This window comes from Mobula hypostoma, chromosome 8, assembly GCF_963921235.1.
Source record: "Mobula hypostoma chromosome 8, sMobHyp1.1, whole genome shotgun sequence".
NCBI classification, from domain to species: domain Eukaryota; kingdom Metazoa; phylum Chordata; class Chondrichthyes; order Myliobatiformes; family Myliobatidae; genus Mobula; species Mobula hypostoma.
The window spans coordinates 99,429,306-99,449,473 of NC_086104.1; the positions used below are offsets into that span (position 1 = coordinate 99,429,306).

Genomic DNA, 20,168 nt, shown 5'->3' on the forward strand with positions numbered 1-20,168 from the left:
CAACCTGGGTCCCTGGCGCTGAGCTACCTGCTGAGCTACTGAGCCATCTAATGTGACACTTGTTCGGTAAAAATAATGCAACTGGAGCGGGATCTTGCGAGGATCTTTAGCCTGGGACGTCCTGCTCAGGCATCTTCCTGGCGTTCTGTCACTCACCCCTGCAGTGTTACCGCTGATCCCAGCCAGCACTGCTGGTCCGCAGCCAGGCTCCGCGAGGCTGAGGCCACGCTCTCTTCACTCAGCAGATGGGAGAGGGGCAGACTGGCCTGGGTTCGATCTCCCTACAACAGGGGGAAAACAGAGCTCATCGGTGACTTAACGGTGCAGGCAGAGATCGATTCACAGAAGTGTGGGCTGATGCATTGTGGCAAAAGGGAAGGTCATGCAGGGGGAGTACCTCTGCTCAAATCAGTCCGCAGGAACGGAGGGACAAGGGGATTCACGCGTGTTTGAGGAGATGCGGTGCATCACCCACGTGCTCTTGCAGAGCTCATTCTGACCTGTTGCTTCACCACCTGGTGTGAGGCTCCAATGCAGAGGATCAGGAGAGCCGGAGGGGCCTGTGACTGTGCTACATCTCTGGCAAAAATGATAAGAGCCATGACCATTCACCTGATCCACAGCCTTAAAATTTTATAAACCTCTGCAAGGTCACCCCTCAGCCTCATTCGCTCCAGAGAAAACAGTCGCAACTTATCCACCCTCCTTCTAACCCATGCCCGCCGGTCGCGGTAACGTCCTTGTGACTCGTGTGTTTCATCACCCTCTCTACCTCATTCATGTCTTTCCTAGAAAAATGGTGATCAGAATTGCCAGGTATGGTCTCTCCAGTGCCCCGTACAGCTCAGTAACACTTTTACTCAGTGACCTGACCAGTGAAGGGAGGTGAAGCTGAAAACTAGCTGGTTAGGTCACGGGCACACCACACCACAGATAGGAGAGACGTACTGGAACACCAATCAGAGGCACAGGAGACTCTGCTGGAAATTCAGAGCAACACACACAAAATGCTGGAGGATCTCAACAGGCCAGGCATCATCTGCAGAAAAGAGTAAACAGTTGATGCTTCAGGCTGAGGTCTTTCATCATGACAGGAAAGGACTGGAGAAGAAGCCAGAATAAGAAGGTGGGGAAAGGGCAGGGTGTGCATTTTCCTTTCCCTTTAGATTCTTTCTTCTTCAAACCCTTAGCTCTTCCACACACTAGAGAGGGGGGAGAGGGGCAAGAGGGGGAGAGATGGGGGAGGGGGACACAGGTGGGAAGAGGGGGACAGAAAGAGAGAGAGGGAGAGGGGGGAGGGGAGAGAGGGGGAAAGGGAGAAGAGAGGAGGAGAGAGAGTGGTGAAAGAGAGTAGGGGAGAGGGAGAGGGGGAAAGGGGGAGGGGAGAAGGAGGGGTGAGAGAGAGTAGGAGGGGGAGGGGAGGGGGGAGGAGACAGAGGGGGAGAGAGGGGGAGCAGGGGAGAGAGAGGTTGAGAGACTGAGTGGAAAGTGGGTGGAAGGGGAGGGGAGTTGGAGGGGACGGAGAGTGACGGGGAGGGGGAGGGGAGTTGGAGGGGATGGGAAGTGACAGGGGGAGGGGGAGGAGAGATGGAGGGGGACAGAGACCATCCAGACGGAAATGTAATTATAGGAGAGAGTAACTCCACCTCATGTGAATTCCTGCCTCAATCGAGGTTACTACAGAAATAGTTTTATTTAATTTACACTAAAATCCCTCCATTCAAGGCAGAACACACTGGTCCTGCTTGCAGGGTGGGGTATCTGTGTAAAGTGGTTTTCTTTATGAATTGGGGTTTGTTTATTGAACACTGCCTCACAATGCCAGAGACCCGTGCTCAATCCCAACATCAGACACTGTCTGTGCGGAGTTTCCATGCGCTCCCTGTGAGTATGTGGGTTTCCTATGGGGTGATTGGTTAATTGGTCGCCGGTGAATAGACCAGTGGGTGACTGTGGAACTCATAAGAATGTGTGAGGAACAGGTAAAGGGGAAAGTTAGGGAATGTTCGGTGGGATGCCAGAGATGCGAGGGCTGAATGGCCTAATTTGGCTAACAAAGAGATTATCAAGCGTTACCATCAGCCACAGTGATGTGCTGCTCCTGGCCCTCTCCAGGGTCGGGCTGTGACGTGCTCTTGTGTTGTACCATCGAGTAGTCCACTTTCCGCTCAGCCACGGAGGTCGGTAGCTCAGCGAATCCCCTGGAGGAGTAACAGACAGGGTGAAGCATGAGGAGCCCAGCCCACAAACAGCCAATGTGCTCTTGCATAGCATCTTCAAAATGGAGTAATCAGACAGTGGTTTGTCACGTGGTGATGTACTTGGATCAGGTCACTTATAAAGAGAATAAAGGTTTGTATGTTCCTGTCAGAATAAAAGGCACGGATAACTGGTTTAGGAAACTTTTGTTTTCAAGAGATATCGGGTCTCTGGTTAAGAAGGAGGGGCATAGCAGGTACAGACAGGCAGGACAAATGAGGTACTTACAGAGTATAAGAAATGCAAGAGAACATCTTATTTCTTTTAAAATCTTTTTATTGAGAGAACATCTAAGAAAGAAATCCTGAGGACTAAAGGAAGGCATGAGGTTGCTCTAGGAGACAAGGGGAAGGTGAACCCTGAGGCATTCTGCAGGTATATTCAGAGCAGAAGGATAGAAAGGGAGAAAATTGGTCCTCTGGAAGATCAAAGTGGTTGGCTATGCATGGAGCCAAAAGAAATGGGGGAGATCTTAAATGGATTGCATTTACGTTTACTCAGGAGACAGACAGAGTCTATAGAAGTGAGGCAAAACAACAGAAAGGTCATGGAGGAGGAGATGTTTGCTGTTGTGCCATAAATTAGGGTGGATAAATCTCCAGGGCTTAGCAAGGTGTTCCCTCAGACTCTGTAGGACACTATTTCAGCTATTTCAGGAGCCCGTAGCAGAGATACTTAAGGCATCATTAGCTACAGGTGAGAAGCCAGAAGATTCAATGATACCTAATGTTGTTCCGTTATTGAAGAAAGGCTTTAAGAATAAGTCAGGAAACTATAGGCTGGTGAGCCTGACATCAGTAGTTGGTAAGCTATTGGAAGATATTCTAATAAACCAGATATATACGTATTTGGATAGATGAGGACTGATTAGGGATAGTCAGCATGGCTTTGTGTGTGGTAAGTGGTGTCTAACCAATCGTATAGAGCTTTTCGAGGATGTTACCAGGAATGTTGATGAAGGCAAGGCAGTAGATGTTGACTACACAGAACAGGGGCTCCCATCCTTTCTTATGCCATGGAGCCTTTCCATTCACTGAGGGGTCCCTGAACCCCAGGCTGGGAAACCCTGATTCTTTAGCAAGGAGTTTGACAAGGTCCCACATGGTCACGAAGATTCAGTCGCTCAGCATTCAAGATGGCATAGTAAACTGGATTGGACATTGGCTTTGCAGGAGAAGCCAGAGAGTGATAGTACACCGTTGTCTCTCTGACTGGAGGCCTGTGACAACTGGAGTGCCACAAGCATCGGTGTTGGGTCTGTTGTTGTTTGTCATCTATATCAATGATCTGGAAGAAGATGTAGTTCACCAGATCAGAAAATTTGCAGATGACACCAAGCTTGGAGGTGCAGTGGACAGTGAGGAAGACGATCAGAGCTTGCCGTGGCATCTGGACCAGCTGAAAAATGGCAGGTGGAATTTAATGCAGCAAATTGCATGTGAGGTGTCTTACCCGTCTTACACGGTGAGTGGTTGGGCTCTGAGGAGTGTGGTAGAACAGAGGGATCTGGGAACACAGGTCCATTTCTCGGTGAAAATAGTGTCAGACGCAAGTGGATAGGGTTGTAAAGAAAGCTTTTGGTACATTGGCCTTCATAAATCAAAGTATTGAGTACAGGAGTTGGGATGTTATGTTGAAATTGTATAAGACATTGATGAGGCCGAATTTGGAGTTTCATGTGCGGTTTTGGTCATCTACCTACAGAAGAGATGTAAGAGTGAAAGAATGCAGAGAAAATTTACAAGGAGGTTGCCGGGACTTGAGGGCCTGTGTTATAGGGAAAGGTTGAAAAGGTTATATCTTTATTCCTTAGAATATAGAAGATTGAGGAGAAATTTGATAGAGGTATACAAAATTATGAGGGTTATAGTTTTCTCATAGGTTGTGTAACACACTAGACATCAGGGGTTAAGGGTTAAAGGTGAAATGTTTAAGGAGACATAAGGGCGAACTTCTTCACTGGGAGGGTGGTGAGAGTGTGGAACGAGGTCCCAGATACATGCTTGGAGGGGTATGGAGGACTATGGTCTGGTGCAGGTCAATAGGACTAAGCTGATAAGTAGTTCAGCCCAGATGGGATGGGCTAAAGGGCCTGTTTGTATGTGTATTGTTCAATGTCTGTATAACTCTATGACACAGGCCCTTTGGCCCATCTAGTTCGTGCCAAATTGATATCTGACTAGTCATCCACCATTTCTGCTGGCAGCTCGTCCCACACTCTCACCACCCTCTGAGTGAAGAGGTTTCCCCTCAACTTCCCTTTGAACATTTCGCCTTTCACCCTTAACCCATAACCTCTAGTTGCATTCTCACTCAACCTCTGTGGAAAAAGCCTGCTTGCATTTACCCTATCTATACCCTTCCTTAAGGTCATTATAGCCAGGGGGTGGTAATGGGGACAAGCTCCTACTACCTATTAAATGCTCCCAATGGTGTGGGTCTCAAATAGCCTCTGACAGCCAAGTCCAGCTCCTGGATTTCACCTGTGGCTTAGCTACTAAGCCTTGTGGAACCATTTCTACTGACGGGAGAAGGAGCAAAGGCGGGTTACTGATGTCTTAAAACCAGTTGCTTCAAGCAAATGGGGCTCGTTAGCTGTGGTTGGCAGCTCATCAAGGAGAAGGAAAACTCTGATCTCAAACTGCTACTGTCTTGTGGTTATACCCACATATGGAGAAGGCTTCAGGAGTAAACCCCAGGGGAAAAATCTGGAGCTGGAGGGCCTAAGGCTGTCCTACATCGAGTTCAATGCTGATTGGCAACTCCTGCAACGCTGCTGGTACCAAATTGTATCTGTCTCTGCCGATCCTTTAAGTTACTCAATTGCTCTCCATATCGTACTGCCCAGGCTTGCGTATCTAGACAGGTAGGATCTAATATCCATGGTCAGCCGACTGACAGAGGCCTCAGACCTCTCATAATTTAGTGTACCTCTATCAAATCTCCCCCCAGTTTTTCAAGTAATAATGTCCTAATTTCAACCTTTCCCTGTGATTCAGGTCCTCAAGTTTGGGCAACATCTTTGTCAGTATATGGACCGAGTTGCCAGAGGAAGTGGTAGAGGCAGGTGCAATAACAGGACACTTATTGATTTAGTGTAGTCATCCAGCTTGGTACCGGAGTCCCGGCCCAGCGAGCCGTGCTGCCCAGCAACCCACCGATTTAACCCTAGCCTAATCACAAAACAATTTATAATGACCAATTGCCAGTAAGTCCTTGGACAATGGGAGGAAACTGGGATACCCAGAGGAAACCCACATGACGTACAAACTTTCTGACAGAGGACGCCAGAATTGAACTCTGAACTCCGAGGCCCCGAGCTGTAATAGTGTTGCACTACCCAGGCACCGAAGGTCTTTGGATAGGAAAGGTGTAGAAGTATGTGGAGCACAGGCAGGCCAATGGGATTGGCTTAGATGGACGGCTTGGTTGGCAGGGACCAGATGGGCCTGTTTCTTTCCTGTATGACTCTATGGACAATCGAATGTTAACCCTTACTTTACTGCCGTGTTAGCCATTGCTGGGTTCGCCTCCTCAGCAACCTCTCACTCCGCCTCTCCTGCCGCTCCAATGTTGCCTTGTTGGGCTCAGCGGTGACCCCGTACACCCTGGCCACCTCAGCTGGCGTGAGGTAATCCAGGCTGCGGATGCAGGCGATGTAGTGTCGCTTCCATGCCCCATACGCGTGGTCCGGGGGGCTGTAGGGTGGAAACCAGCCATGCTTCACGCACTTGGGCATCCATAGACAGTCCTGGCAAGGAGACACACGGGATCACGTAGCCACTCATTATCATAGAGTACTGCACAGCACAGAAACAGGCCCCTCAGCCCATCCACTCTGTGCCAAATCGTTATTCTGACTCGTACCATCTACCTTCCCATGGACCATTTCGCTCTATCCATATAGCTATAGAAACTTCTCTTAAATGTCTACATTCAACCCTCATTCACCACCTGCGTTGGCAGCTCGTTCCACACCCACACAACCTTCTGAGTGTAGAAGTTTCCCCTCAATGTTCCCTTAAACATTCCACCTTTCACATTAAGCCTATGACCTTGTCTTACCCAACCTGAGGGGATAAATCCTGCTTGCATTTACTCTATCTATACCCCTCATGATTTTGTATACTTTTATCAAATCTCCTCTCAATCCCCTCCGCTCCAGGGAATGAAGTCCTTATCTATTCAATCTTTCCCTGTAGCTCATGTCATCTTGTCCCAGCAACATCCTTGTAAGTCTTCTCTGCACTCTTTCTATCTTATTTACATCTGTCCTGTAGGTAGGTAACCAAAACTGCACACAATACTCCAAATTACACCGACGTCTTATACAACTTCAACATGATGTCCCACCTCCTGTACTCAAGTACTTTGATCTACAAAGGCTGATATGCCAAAAGCTTTCTTTACAACCCTATCTACCCGTGACACCACTTTCAAGGAATTATAGATCTGCATTTCCATAAACCTCTGTTCTACCACACTCCTCAGTGGCCTACCACTCACCATGTAATACCTACCCTAATTGGTCCTCCCAAAGTGCAACACCTCACACTTGTCTGTATCAAATCCCTTCTACCATTTTCAGCCCATTTTTCCAGCTGGTCCAGATCCTGCTGCAAGCTCTGATAGTTTCCTCACTGTCCACAATACCTTCAAGCTTGGTGTCACCGCAAATTTGTGGATCCAGTTAACCAGGTTATCTTCCAGACAGTTGATATAGTTGACAAACAACCACAGACCCAGCACCAATCCCTACAGCACTCCACTAGTTGCAGGTCTCCAGTCAGAGAGGCAGCCGTCTGCTACCACTCTCTGGCTTTTCCCGCAAAGTCGATGTCTAATCCAATTTACTACCTCATCTTGAATGCAGAGCGACTGAACCTTCTTGACCAACTTACCATGGGAGGCCTTGTCAAAGGCCTTGCTATAGTCCATGTAGACCACCTCCACTGCTTTTCATTCATCAACTTTCCTTCTGGAAAAACTCTAGGATTGGTTAGACATGACTTACCATGCTCACAGCCATGCTGACTATCACTAATCAGGCCATGCCTATCTAATTAATTACATATCCAGCAGCAGGGGAGTGTGGTGGTTAGTGCAATGCCTTACAGTTCCAGTGGCCAGGGTTCGAATTCCACTGCTGTCTGTAAGGAGTTTGTACGTTCTCCCCACGATCGCATGTGTTTCCCCAGAGTGCTGTGGTTTCCTGCCACAGTCCAGAGACGTATTGGTTGGGAGGTTAATAGGTCATTGTAAACTGCCCTGTGATTAGGGTAGGGTTCAACTGGGGGCTGCTGGGCTGCACAACTTGAAGGGCCGGAAGGGCCTGTTTCATGCTGTATCTCAATCAAATAAAACATAAGTCCTTAGAATACCATCCAAGAACTTCCCCACTACTGATGTCAGGCTCACTGGTCTGTAATTTCCTGGCTTATTCATAGAGCCTTTCTTTGACATTGACAGAGTGCAGATCAGTACCAGCGGCAGAGTCTACAGAATCTGGGGACGGGCAGGGGATTGGTGGGGGGCAAAGAGAGGCTGTCTCCAGAGGGAAGGTAGACAACTGATACTGAGAACAAGGGATGGGATGTCACACCGCAGATGGACAAAAGACCACATCTGGAGAACTGTGTTAGGGGTGAGCTCGCAGTGGTCATTTAAGCACATCTCTGGGATGTGGGAGGAAACTAGAGCATTTGGGGAGGGGCAAGTGGACATGGGGAGAACTGCAAACTCCACATGGAGAGGGAAGACACAAGAGGCTGCAGACACAAATTTGGAGCAACAAACAATCTGCTGGAGGAACTGAGTAGGTCTTTGGGGCGAAAAGGCGAGGGAACACAGCAGGTCAAGCTGCTGCTCTATAGAGGGAAATCAACAGTCAACGCTTTGTGACGACACCATTCATCAGGAAGGGTGATAAAGAGTCTCAGCCCAAAACATCGACTGTTCGTTCCTCTCCACAGAGGCTGTCTGACTTGTTGAGTTCCCCCAGCATTTAAAGACTAGATTTGCTTTATTTTTCACATGCACATCGAAACTACAGTGAAATGCATCATTTGCATCAATGGACCAACACAGTTCGAGGCAGTCCACAAATGTCACCATGCTTCTGACGCCAACATAGCATGCCCACAACTTCCTAACCCGAATCTGTAGCAACATATCATGCCCACAATTTCCTAACTCTAATCTGTACCAACATATCATGCCCATAACTTCCTAACCCTAATCTGTACCAACGTATCATCCCACAACTTCCTAACTCTAATCTGTACCAACATATCGTGCCCACAACTTCCTAACCCGAATCTGTACCAACATATCGTGCCCACAACTTCCTAACCCGAATCTGTACCAACATATCGTGCCCACAACTTCCTAACCCTAATCTGTACCAACATATCGTGCCCACAACTCCCTAACCCTAATCTGTACTAATATATCGTGCTCACAACTCCCTAACCCTAACTTGTACCAATATATCGTGCTCACAACTCCCTAACTCTAATCTGTACCAACATATCATCCCACAACTCCCTAACCCTAATCTGTACCAATATATAGTACTCACAACTCCCTAACTCTAATCTGTACCAACATATCATCCCACAACTCCCTAACCCTAAACTGTACCAACATATCATCCCACAACTCCCTAACCGTAATGTGTACATAAGTCTTTGTAACGTGTTTATGTTATTTATTTATTTTATTGAGATACCATGTGGACTGTCCTTGCAGGCCTTCCCAGCCCATTGAGCCGTGTCACTCAGCAACCCTCCAATTGTTATCCCTAGCCTAACCATGGATAATTTACAATGACTGATTAACCTACTAACCGGCATGTCTTTGGACTGTGGGAGGAAACTGGAGCATCCAGCTGAGACTCGTGTTCACTGGAAAAAATTATGAAGTGCTTTACAGTGGTTGCCAGGATTGAAGTTCGAACTCTGATGCTCCAACCTGTAACAGCGTTGTGCTAATTACTATCTCCCATGGTGCCCTTTGGGTATATTTCTCCAGCAGATTGCTTGTGGCTCCTTGCAGACAGTGTCGGGGAAGGGATTGAACTGGGATTTCTGCCCCCGGTGCGTCAGTGGCTCTGTGACTCTCTATCCTTAAGGGCGAGACTTTGATGTGTGTGTGCCTGAGGGACAATAAAGCCCAGGAGTGGTACCTAGCTGACCAGTCACCTTCATAATCACCGATAAACATCGACCTTACCAAGTACACAAAATGCTGGAGGAACTCAGCAAGAGACGATAAACAGTCGATGCTGGTTGTTTATCACGTTTGATGGTTCTGAGCCTGTACTCACTGGAGCTTAGGAGAATTAGGGGGGATCTCATTGAAAACTGTCAAATATTGAAAGCCCTAGATAGAGTCGATGTGGAGAAGATGTCTTCTATGGTGGGGGAGTCTAGGATCTGAGGGCACAGCCACAGAGTACAAGGACATCCCTTGCCTTTAGCCAGAGGGTGGAGAGTTATTGCCAAAGATGGCTGAGGAGGCCAAGTCACTGGGTGTATTTAAAGCAGAGGTTCTTGATTAATTAGGGCATCAGAGGTTATGGGAAGAAGGCAGGAGAATGGGGTTGAGAGGGATAATAAATCAGGCATGATGGAATGGTGGAGCAGACTTGATGGTCTGAATGGCCCAATTCTGCTCCTATGTTTTATGGTCTTTATTCCCTCCATAGATGCTGTCTGACCTGCTGGGTTCCTCCAGCATTTTGTGTGCCTGTTGCTCTGCATTTCCAGCATCTGCAGAACCTTTTGTGTCCCCAACCTCAGCACACAACAGTGGAACAGAGTATTTCTGAAAACCCGGACCGAAGCCAGTGGAAGAGCGGACCTGTTCAGTCAGGAATCGCCAGTGCCAGTTGACTTGAGAGGCCAAGCAGAGCTGTCTGGGACTCAAGAACGAGAAGGCATAGAGAGACAGGAAGCAGGGGATTACAGTAGTGAAGTCCACCTTGTCTATCGGGACAGCTTCAGTGAACCAATCCTGAGCAAACCTGCTGGAAACACTCAGAAGGTCAGGCAGTGGCTGTGGAGGGAGGACCAGGGTCAATGTTCCTGCTCAGTAATGTCCTTTTCAATACATCTGAATCTCACTGCATCACAGTGGATGTGATCCTAATGAGGTAACCTTCCCAAAGCCTTAGGAAAGCAACCAACATAATCAAAGACCCTCCCCATTCTGGACATTCTGTCTTCTTCCCTCACCCATCGGGCAGAAGTTAGACAACCCTGAAAGCACACACCGCCCGGTTGAAGGACAGCTTCCATTCAGGAGCCTCAGGACCCACATCACCTGGTTCAGGAACAACTATTACCCCTCAGCCATCAGGCTCTTGAACCAGTGAGGATAATTTCACTCATCTCAACACTGAACTGAGTCCACAATCTACAGACTCACTTTGAAGGACTCTACAACACATGTTCTCAGTACTTTTCAGTTGAATTTTATATAATTATTCATTTGTAATTATACGTATAATTATAGTATTTAAATAAAAGTATATTATATTATATTTATTTATTGAGAAACAGTCAGGATAGGCCCTTCCACGTTCGGGCCACTTTGCTCATCACTCCCCCAATTTAATCCGAGCCTAATCACGGGACAACTTATAATGACCAATTAACCTACAAGTCTCTGGACTGTGGGAGGAAACTGGAGCACCCAGAGGAAATCCACACGGTCATGGGAAGAACGTACAAACTCCTTCGAGGCAGTGGCAAGAACTGATCCCAGGCTGCCTTACTGTAAAGTGTTGAGCTAACCACTATGCTACTGTGCCACACCAATATATATTATTATTTTATATGATATTTTGTATATTATAATATTATATTGTATAATATTTATGTGCTTTTTATTTGCACAATGTATTCTTTTGCACATTAGTTGTTTGTTAGTCTTTGTGTCTAGTTTTTCCATAAATTCTATTGTATTTTTTTATTTTACAATGAATGCCCACAGGTAAATGAATCCCAGGGTAGTCTATGGTGACATATACGAACTTTAATAATAACTTGACTTTGACTTGACTTTATGTTATTATCAGACTCTTGACTGGACGTCTAAAACAAGAAAAGATGAATTCTCGATCTCCCAATCTATGTCATTGTGCCCCTTGCACTTTATCTGTTAGCCTGCACTGTACTCCCTCTCTAGCTGTAACAATTCCTTCTGTATTTTCATTTGTACTACCTCAGTGTTCTTATGTATGGAAAGATTGGTCTGGATGGCCTACCAACAAAGCTTTTCACTCTATCTCAGTACAGGTGACAATAATAAACCAATTTCAATCTCCAATCCAGTTCCATAAGCACCTCAGGGGCAGACAATAAGACCACAAGATATAAGACCATAAGACATAGGAATAGAATTAGGCCATTTGGCCCATCAAGTCTGCTCCACCATTCAATCATGGCTGATCATCTTTCCCCTCCTCGGCCCCACTCCCCGGCCTTCTCCCAATAACCTCTGCTGCCGTGTCCAATCAAGAACCTATCAAGCTCTGCCTTTAATACACCCCAACGACCTGGCCTCCACAGCTGCCTGTGGTAATAAATTCCACAAATTCACCACCCGCTGACTTAAGAAATTTCTCTGCATCTCTGTTTTACAAGGATGCCCAACTATCCTGAGGCTGTGCCCTCTTGTCCTAGACTCCCCCACACATCTACCTTGTCTAGACCTTTCAGCATTCAAAAGGTTTCAATGAGATTCCACACCCCCCACCACCCTCATTCTTTTAAATTCCAGTGAGTACCCAGAGACATCAAACGTTCCTTGTATGATAACCCCTTCATTTCCGGAGTCACTCTTGTGAACATCCTCTGAACCCTTTCCAATGCCAGCACATCTTTTCTTAGATGAGGAGCCCAAAACTATTCACAAAGCTTAAGCTGAGGCCTCAGCAGTGCCTTAAAAAGTCTCAGCATCACATCCCTGCTCTTGTATTCTAGACCTCTTGAAATGAATGTTAACATTGCATTTGCCTTCCTCACCACCAACTCTACGTGCAAATTAACCTTTAGGGTGTTCTGCACAAGGACTCCCAAGTCCCTTTGCATCTCAGATTTTTGGATTTTCTCCCCATTTAGAAAATAGTCTGCATGTTTATTTCTACTACCAAAGTGCATGACCATACATTTTCCAAAATTGTATTTCATTTGCCACTTTCTTGCCCATTCTCCCAATTTGTCGAAGTCCTGCAGTCTACCTGTTTCCTCAACACTACCTGCCCTCCACCAATCTTCATATCATCTGCAAACTTGGCAACAAAACCATCTATTCCATCATCTAAATCCTTTATTCTTTGCATTTCTGGTCAGATGCTAAATGCATTTCATTGACTTTGTATCTGTACTCGGCATAATGACAATAAAGTTGGATCTAATGTAATCTAATCTAATAAAAAGAAGTGGTCCCAAGACCGACCCCTGCAAAGCACCACTAGTCACTGGCAGCCAACCAGAAAAGGATCCTTTTATTCCCACTCGCTGCCTCCTACCAATCAGCCAATGCTCTAACCATGCCAGTAACTTTCCTGTGATACCATAGGCTCTTAACTTGGTAAGCAGCCTCATGCGTGGCACCTTGTCAAAGGCCTTCTGAAAGTCCAAATATACAACATCCACTACATCCCCTTTATCCATCCTACGTGTAATCTCCTTGAAGAATTCCAACAGGTTCATCAGGCGAGACTTTTCATTAAGGAAACCATGTTGATTTTGTCCTATCTTGTTCTGTGTCACCAAGTACTCCATCACCTCATCCTTAACAATTGACTCCAACACCTTCCCAACCACTGAGGTCAGGCTAACTGGTCTATAAGTTCCTTTCTGCTGCCTTCCTCCTTTTTTAGAGTAGAGTGACATTTACAATTTTCCAGTCCTCTGACACCATGCCAGAGTCCAATGATTTTTGAAAGATCATTACTAATGCTTCTACAATCTCTACCGTTACCTGTTTCAGAACCCTAGGGGGCAGATCCTCCGGTCCGGGTGACTTATGTACCCTTAGGTCTTTCAGTTTTTTGAGCACCTTCTCCTTTGCAATAATAACTGCACTGACTTCTCTTCCCTCACACCCTTCAGCATCTGGAACACTGCTAGTGTCTTCCACAGTGAAGACTGATGCAAAATACTCACTTTGAATTGAATTGACTTTATTTCTTACCTCCTTCACATACATGAGTAAAAATCTTTACATAGCACCTCCGTCTGAATGTGCAATGTGCAATTTATAGCAACTTGTAATAAATAGTTTGTACAACAGGATAGTCAATATAGCATAGAAATACAATTGTATCAGCATGAATTAATCAGACTGACGGCCTGGTGGAAGAAGTTGTCCTGGAGTTTGTTGGTCCTGGCTTTTATGCTGTCGTATGGTAGCTGCTGGATCAGTTTGTGGTTGGGGTGACTCGGGTCCCCAATGATCGTTTGGGCCTTTTTTACACACCTGTCTCTGTAAACGTCCTGCATATTCATCTTAGTTCATCTGCCATCTCCTTGGCCCCCGTCGTTATTTCTCCGGCCTCATTTTCTAACAGTCCTATATCTATTCTCATCTCTCTTTTATTTTTTATGTACTTGAAAAAGCTTTTACTATCCACTTTGATAATGTTTGCTAGCTTGCTTTCATACTTCATCTTTTCCCTCTTAATGATTCTTTTATTTGCTCTCTGTAGGTTTTTAAAGGCTTCCCAATCCTCTATCTTCCTCCTACTTTTTACATTAGCTTTGACATCCCTTGTCAGCAACGGTTGTACTATTTTGCCATTTGAGTATCTCTTCATTTTTGGAATACATCTATCCTGCCTTCCTCATTTTTCCCAGAAATTCACACCATTGCTGCTCTGCTGTCATCCCTGCCAGCATCTCCTTCCAATTTACTTTGTCCAACTCGTCTCATACCACTGTAATTTCCTTTACTCCACTGAAATATTGCTATGTCAGACTTTACTTTCTCCCTATCAGATTTCAAGTTGAACTCAATCATATTGTGATCACTACCTTCGAAGGGTTCTTTTACTTTAAGCTCTCTAATCACCTCCAGTTCATTACATAACACCCAATCCAGTTTAGCTGATCTCCTAGTAGGCTCAATGACAAATTGCTGTAAAAAGCCATCTCACATGCATTCAACAAACTCACTCTCTTGAGATCCATTTCCAAACTGATTTTCCCAATTCACCTGCGTGTTGAAATCTCCTGTAACTATCACAACATTACCCTTTTGACACTTTTTCTGTTTCCTGTTGTAATCTGTGGTCCACATCCCAGCTACTGTTGGGAGGCCTGTATATAACTGCCATCAGGGACCTTTAACCCTTGCAGTTTCTTAACTCAACTCACAAGGATTCAATATCTTTCGATCCTAAGCCACACCTTTCTACTGATTTAATGCTATTCTTTACTAGTTGAGCCACACCATCCCCTCTGCCTGCCTTCCTATCCCTCTGATACAATGTGTAACCTTGGACATTCAGCTTCCAACTACAACCATCCTTCAGTCATGATTCAGTGATTGCCACAACATCATACCTGACAATCTGTAATAGTGCAACAAGATCATCCACCTTATTTCTTATACTCTGTGCATTAAAATATCACACCTGAAGCACTGTATTTGCTACCCTTTTTGATTCTGCATCTCTAATGCACTGATACTCACCCTGCTGGCTGCAATTATGTCCTGTCATCTGCCTGTCCTTCCTGACAGTCTGACTGCATGTGATCTTTGCTTTTTTACCATCTGTCCTATACTGAATCCCTTCACTCCACACCTCTGCCAAATTAGTTTAAAGGCTCCCCAACAGCTCTAACAAGCCTGTCGCAAGAATATTCATTCCCCTCAGGTTCAGGTACAACCGGTCACTTTTGAACAGGTCATACCTTCCCCCAGAAGAGATCCCAATGATCCAAGAACCTGAAGCCCTGCCCCCTGCACCAGCTTCTCAGCTACGCATTAATTTGCCAAATCACCCTGTTTTTATCCTCACTGGCGCATGGCACAGGCAGCAATCCCAAAAATTACTACCCAGGAAGTCCTGCTTCCCAGCTTTCTATGGGAGCAGAATAGGGCCATTCAGCCCATCAAGTCTGCTCTGGCATTCAACCATAGCTGATTTATTATCCATCTCTTGCCTTCTTCCTGTAAACTTTGACATCCTTACTAATCAAGAACCCATCAACCTGTGCTTTAAGCATACTCATTGACTTGACATTCACAGCTGTCTGTGGTAATGAATTCCACAGATTCGCTACCCTCTAGCTAAATAAATTCTTCCTCATCTCTGTTCTAAATGGACATTCCTCTAATCTGCGTCTGTGCCCACCCACCTAAACATCCTCTCCACATCCACTCTATCTGGGCCTTTCAATATTCGATAGGCTTCAGTGAGATCCCTCTCATCCTTCTAAATTCCAGTGAGTAGAGGCCCACAGCCATCAAATGCTCTTCATATTGTTAACTGTTTCATTCCCAGAATCATTCTCATGAACCTCCTGTGGACCCTCCCCAATGCCAGCACACCCCTTCTTAGATAAAGGTCCAAAACTGCTCACAATATTCAATGTGTGGTCTGACCAATGGCTTATAAAGCCTCAGCATTACATCCTTGCTCTTATACTTAGTCCTCTTGAAATGAATGCTAACATTGCATTTGCATTCCTCATCACCAACTCAACCTGCAAGATAACCTTTAGGAAATCCTGCACAGGAACTCCCAAGTCCCTTTGCAACTTGAATTTTTCAATTTTCTTCCCATTTAGAAAATAGTCTATGCCTCTGTTCCTTCTCCCAAAGTGCATGACACTGTATTCCATCTGCCACTTCTCTGCCCATTCTCCCAATTTGTCTAAGACTCTCTGCTTCCTCATCACTACCTGCACCACCACCTACAGTGGTGCTAGAAAGTTTGTGAACCCTGTAGAATTTTCTCTATTTCTCCATAGATATGATCTAAAAAGTAATCAGATCTTCACACAAGTTCTAAAACTAGATAAAGAGAACCCAATTAAATAAATAACACAAAAAACATTATACTTGTTCATTTATTTATTAAGAAAAATGATCCAATATTACACATATTTGTTGGAAAAAGTATGTGAACCTCTGGGATAATGCCTTCTGCAAAAGCTACTAGGAGTCAGGTGTTCCAATCATCTCATTGATCGGTGTACGTGGCTCAGCCAGCGGAGACGGCGTTGTTGGAGCAGGGTGAAGAGGCTAGGTATCTAGGCATGGGCCAGGACCTCTTTGTTGGTGACTAGGTCAATCCACTTGATCTCCAGGATGTGTCTCAGGCTGCTGCTGCTACTGTGTGGTCCAGAATCTCTGGAGGGGAAGGCCCCAAGTCCTGGGCTTTGCTTGTTGCTCAGCGGCTGGGGCGGGGTCAAAGTTCTCAGCAGAGGATTGTGCTCGGAGAGGCTGGTTGGAGGCTCGAAGTTTTCGGACGGACTCAGAGTCCGCTGCGGTCGGGTGCTTCCAATGGTGCTGCATCGGCAAGTTTGCGGCGCTTGGAGGTTCATGGCAGGGAGATTTTCTCCCTTCTGCCACCTGTGTGAGATGATGAGTCTATCGGGACTTTGAGACTTTTTTTTACCGTGCCCATGGTCTGGCTCTTAATCAAGTTATGGTATTGCTTTGCACTGTTGTAACTATATGTTATAATTAAGTGGTTTTGTCAGTTTTAGTCTTGGTTTGTCCCATGTTTTTCATGTGATATCATTCTGGAGGAACGTTGTATCACTTTTTAATGCATGCATTTCTAAATGACAATAAATGAGGACTGAGTGTCCTCATAATCTAAAAAAAATTCATGTTTTGGAATGGCCGAGTCAAAGTCCTGACCTTAACCGTATAGAAATGTTGTGGAAGGACCTGAAGCAAGCAGTTCATGCAAGGAAGCCCACCAAGATCCCAGAGCTGAAGCAGTTTTGTAAGGAGGAATGGCTTAAAATTTCTCCAAGCCGACGTGCAGGACTGATCAACAGTTACCAGAAACGATTTGTTGAAGTTATTGCTGTAGAAGGGGATGGGGGAAGGTCACACCAGTTACAGAAAATACAGGTTCACATACTTTTTCCAACAAATACATATAATATTGGATCATTTTTCTCAATGAATAAACGAACAAGTATAATGTTATTTGTGTTATTTATTTAATTGAGTTCTCTTTATCTAGTTTTAGGACTTGCGTGGAGATCCGATCGCATTTTAGGTCATATTTATGCAGAAATAGAGAAAAGTGTCACAAACTTTCTAGCAGCACTATATCTTCATATCGTCTGCAAACTTGGCCTCAAAACCCATCAATTCTGTCATCCAAATCATTAAGATACAATACAAAAAGAAGTGGTCCCAACACCGACCTCTGCAGAACATCACTAGTCACTGGCAGCCAACCAGAAAAGGCACCTTTTATTCCCAGTCTTTGTGTCTTGACAATCTGTACAACGGTGAAAATATTACTTCTATTGGACCATGGCTTTGTTAATATTTACTTGAGCTGTGATTTGCTGCAATGCTTTAAAATACTGTAGATAAACTGTTTTCTGTTTGTCGGTCCATAGGTCAAACCAATGACCCACAAGGATCACTCTCTCTTCAAAGAGCTGCAAGAGAAGGAGGTTGTTATTCTGTTAAGAGTGGCCAGAGTTTTCTTGGGACTGGTTGGTGGGTGTGTAGGTTTTCACAAATAAAATGGTGGAAGTGTTTTAAGTTTAAGAAAAGCCGCAACAACTCATTTATTGTACTCTAAACACAGATACAAAAAGAGCAGTAAAAATACTTCACGTAATTACATCACCAGGTCAGACCAGCCTTTTAAAGGTAAACCCCAACTCAATGTTGGTGGCTGTGAACTATGTACATTTCTCCCAATTACGTGACCCCTCACAGACACCCCCCACCCCCAGAATTCACGAAAACCAGCATTGTGAGCTTGTCTGGAGCTTGGAGGAGCCCCCCGGCTCGGCTGCTGTGTTCCATGGGCTGAGTAACGGCAGGTGCCCCTGGCTCATCCAGAGGTGCATTGACATGCTCATGGTCGTGTTGTGATGCCAGGAATCCTCTAGATCTTGGCGGGCCAGTTTAAGGCGATCTACGAAAATACATTCAGGTTTAACCCTCCTATGTATGATGAAAGTCTTTTCTCTCCATTCCAAGATGCAATACGGGCCATGGTAAAGGGGCCTAAAGGGATGCTGGTGTGCATCACGGGGGTCAAAACAAATGAGGCAGAGTGCAAGTCAACAGGAACCCGAGAGGGCTGTGCACCATGATGGGCGGTAGGAATAGGTGCAAAGGATTGAGTTTGCTGAGGAGGGTGGAACGTGGTTGACATACTGGCCAGACGGTCGTGGCATCAAGAATGAAATCACCTGGCACTCGTAACGGCTGCCCTTATACCAAATCAGGCATGGACGACTGCAGGTTCTCTTTTGGAGCTGTTCTGAGCCCCAGCAGGATCCAGAGGAGACGATCATGTTAACACTCATCAGTCAGGAAATCCCTCAGAGCAGTCTTTAAGAAGCAGTGAAATGACACACTGCGGCCATTGGGCTGGGGTGGATGCACCACCTCTGGACACCTGACTGCGTAAGGCCACGGCATTATTTTTCCCCTTGTTATGTTGTATATCAACTGTGAACTCTGATATGTCGGCCAGCTGGCATAGCTGCCGCGTAGACCAAGGGTCTGATATTTTGACCTTCGTGTGCCCAAGGGGTTTGTGGTCAATGAACGCCGTGAAATAGCGACCCTCTAGAAGAAAATGCAAATGGCGGACAGCCAGATAGAGACTGAGAAGCTCACGATCAAATGTGTTGTACTTCTTTTTGGGGGAGACGGAGCTGGCGGTTGAAGAAGGTGAGTGACTGCCACTCACCTCTAACTGTACGTGCACAGCACCCACAGCATAGTCTGAGGTGTCAGTAGTAATGGCTATGGGTGGGGAGTGGGTGCACCAGTAGGGTCACGTTGGAAAAAGATCATTTGGTATCATCAAATAGTCATAGTCATAGTCATACTTTATTGATCCCGGGGGGGAATTGGTTTTCGTTACAGTTGCACCATAAATAATTAAATAGTGATATGTAAATTATGCCAGGAAATAAGACCAGGACCAGCCTGTCGGCTCAGGGTGTCTGACCCTCCAAGGGAGGAGTTGTAAAGTTTGATGGCCACAGGCAGGAATGACTTCCTATGACGCTCTGTGTTGCACCTCGGTGGAATGAGTCTCTGACTGAATGTACTCCTGTGCCCAACCAGTACATTATGTAGTGGATGGGAGACATTGTCCAAGATGGCATGCAACTTGGACAGCATCCTCTTTTCAGACACCACCGTGAGAGAGTCCAGTTCCATCCCCACAACATCACTGGCCTTATGAATGAGTTTGTTGATTCTGTTGGTGTCTGCTACCCTCAGCCTGCTGCCCTAGCACACAACAGCAAACATGATCGCACTGGCCACCACAGACTCATAGAACATCCTCAGCATCGTCAAGCAGATGTTAGAGGACCTCAGTCTCCTCAGGAAATAGAGACGGCTCTGACCCTTCTTGTAGACAGCCTCAGTGTTCTTTGACCAGTCCAGTTTATTGTCAATTCGTATCCCCAGGTATTTGTAATCCTCCACCATGTCCACACTGACCCCCTGGATGGAAACAGGGGTTACCTGTACCTTAGCTCTCCTCAGGTCTACCACCAGCTCCTTAGTCTTTTTCACATTAAGCTGCAGATAATTCTGCTCACACCATGTGACAAAGTTTCCCACCGTAGCCCTGTACTCAGCCTCATCTCCCTTGCTGATGCATCCAACTATGGCAGAGTCATCAGAAAACTTCTGAAGATGACAAGACTCTGTGCAGT

General features: G+C 45.8%; 1 protein-coding gene across 1 annotated transcript in view; it reads right to left on the reverse strand.

Moving 5' to 3' along the window:
• LOC134350183 (epithelial cell-transforming sequence 2 oncogene-like) overlaps nucleotides 1-20,168 on the reverse strand; it is a 51,855-nt gene that overhangs the window by 24,539 nt on the left and 7,148 nt on the right. Inside the window, 6 exon segments of the mRNA XM_063055160.1 lie at nucleotides 157-281; nucleotides 2,077-2,201; nucleotides 5,758-6,010; nucleotides 10,123-10,285; nucleotides 17,799-17,852; nucleotides 17,854-17,909. Coding sequence (XP_062911230.1) covers nucleotides 157-281; nucleotides 2,077-2,201; nucleotides 5,758-6,010; nucleotides 10,123-10,285; nucleotides 17,799-17,852; nucleotides 17,854-17,909 — 776 coding nt within the window.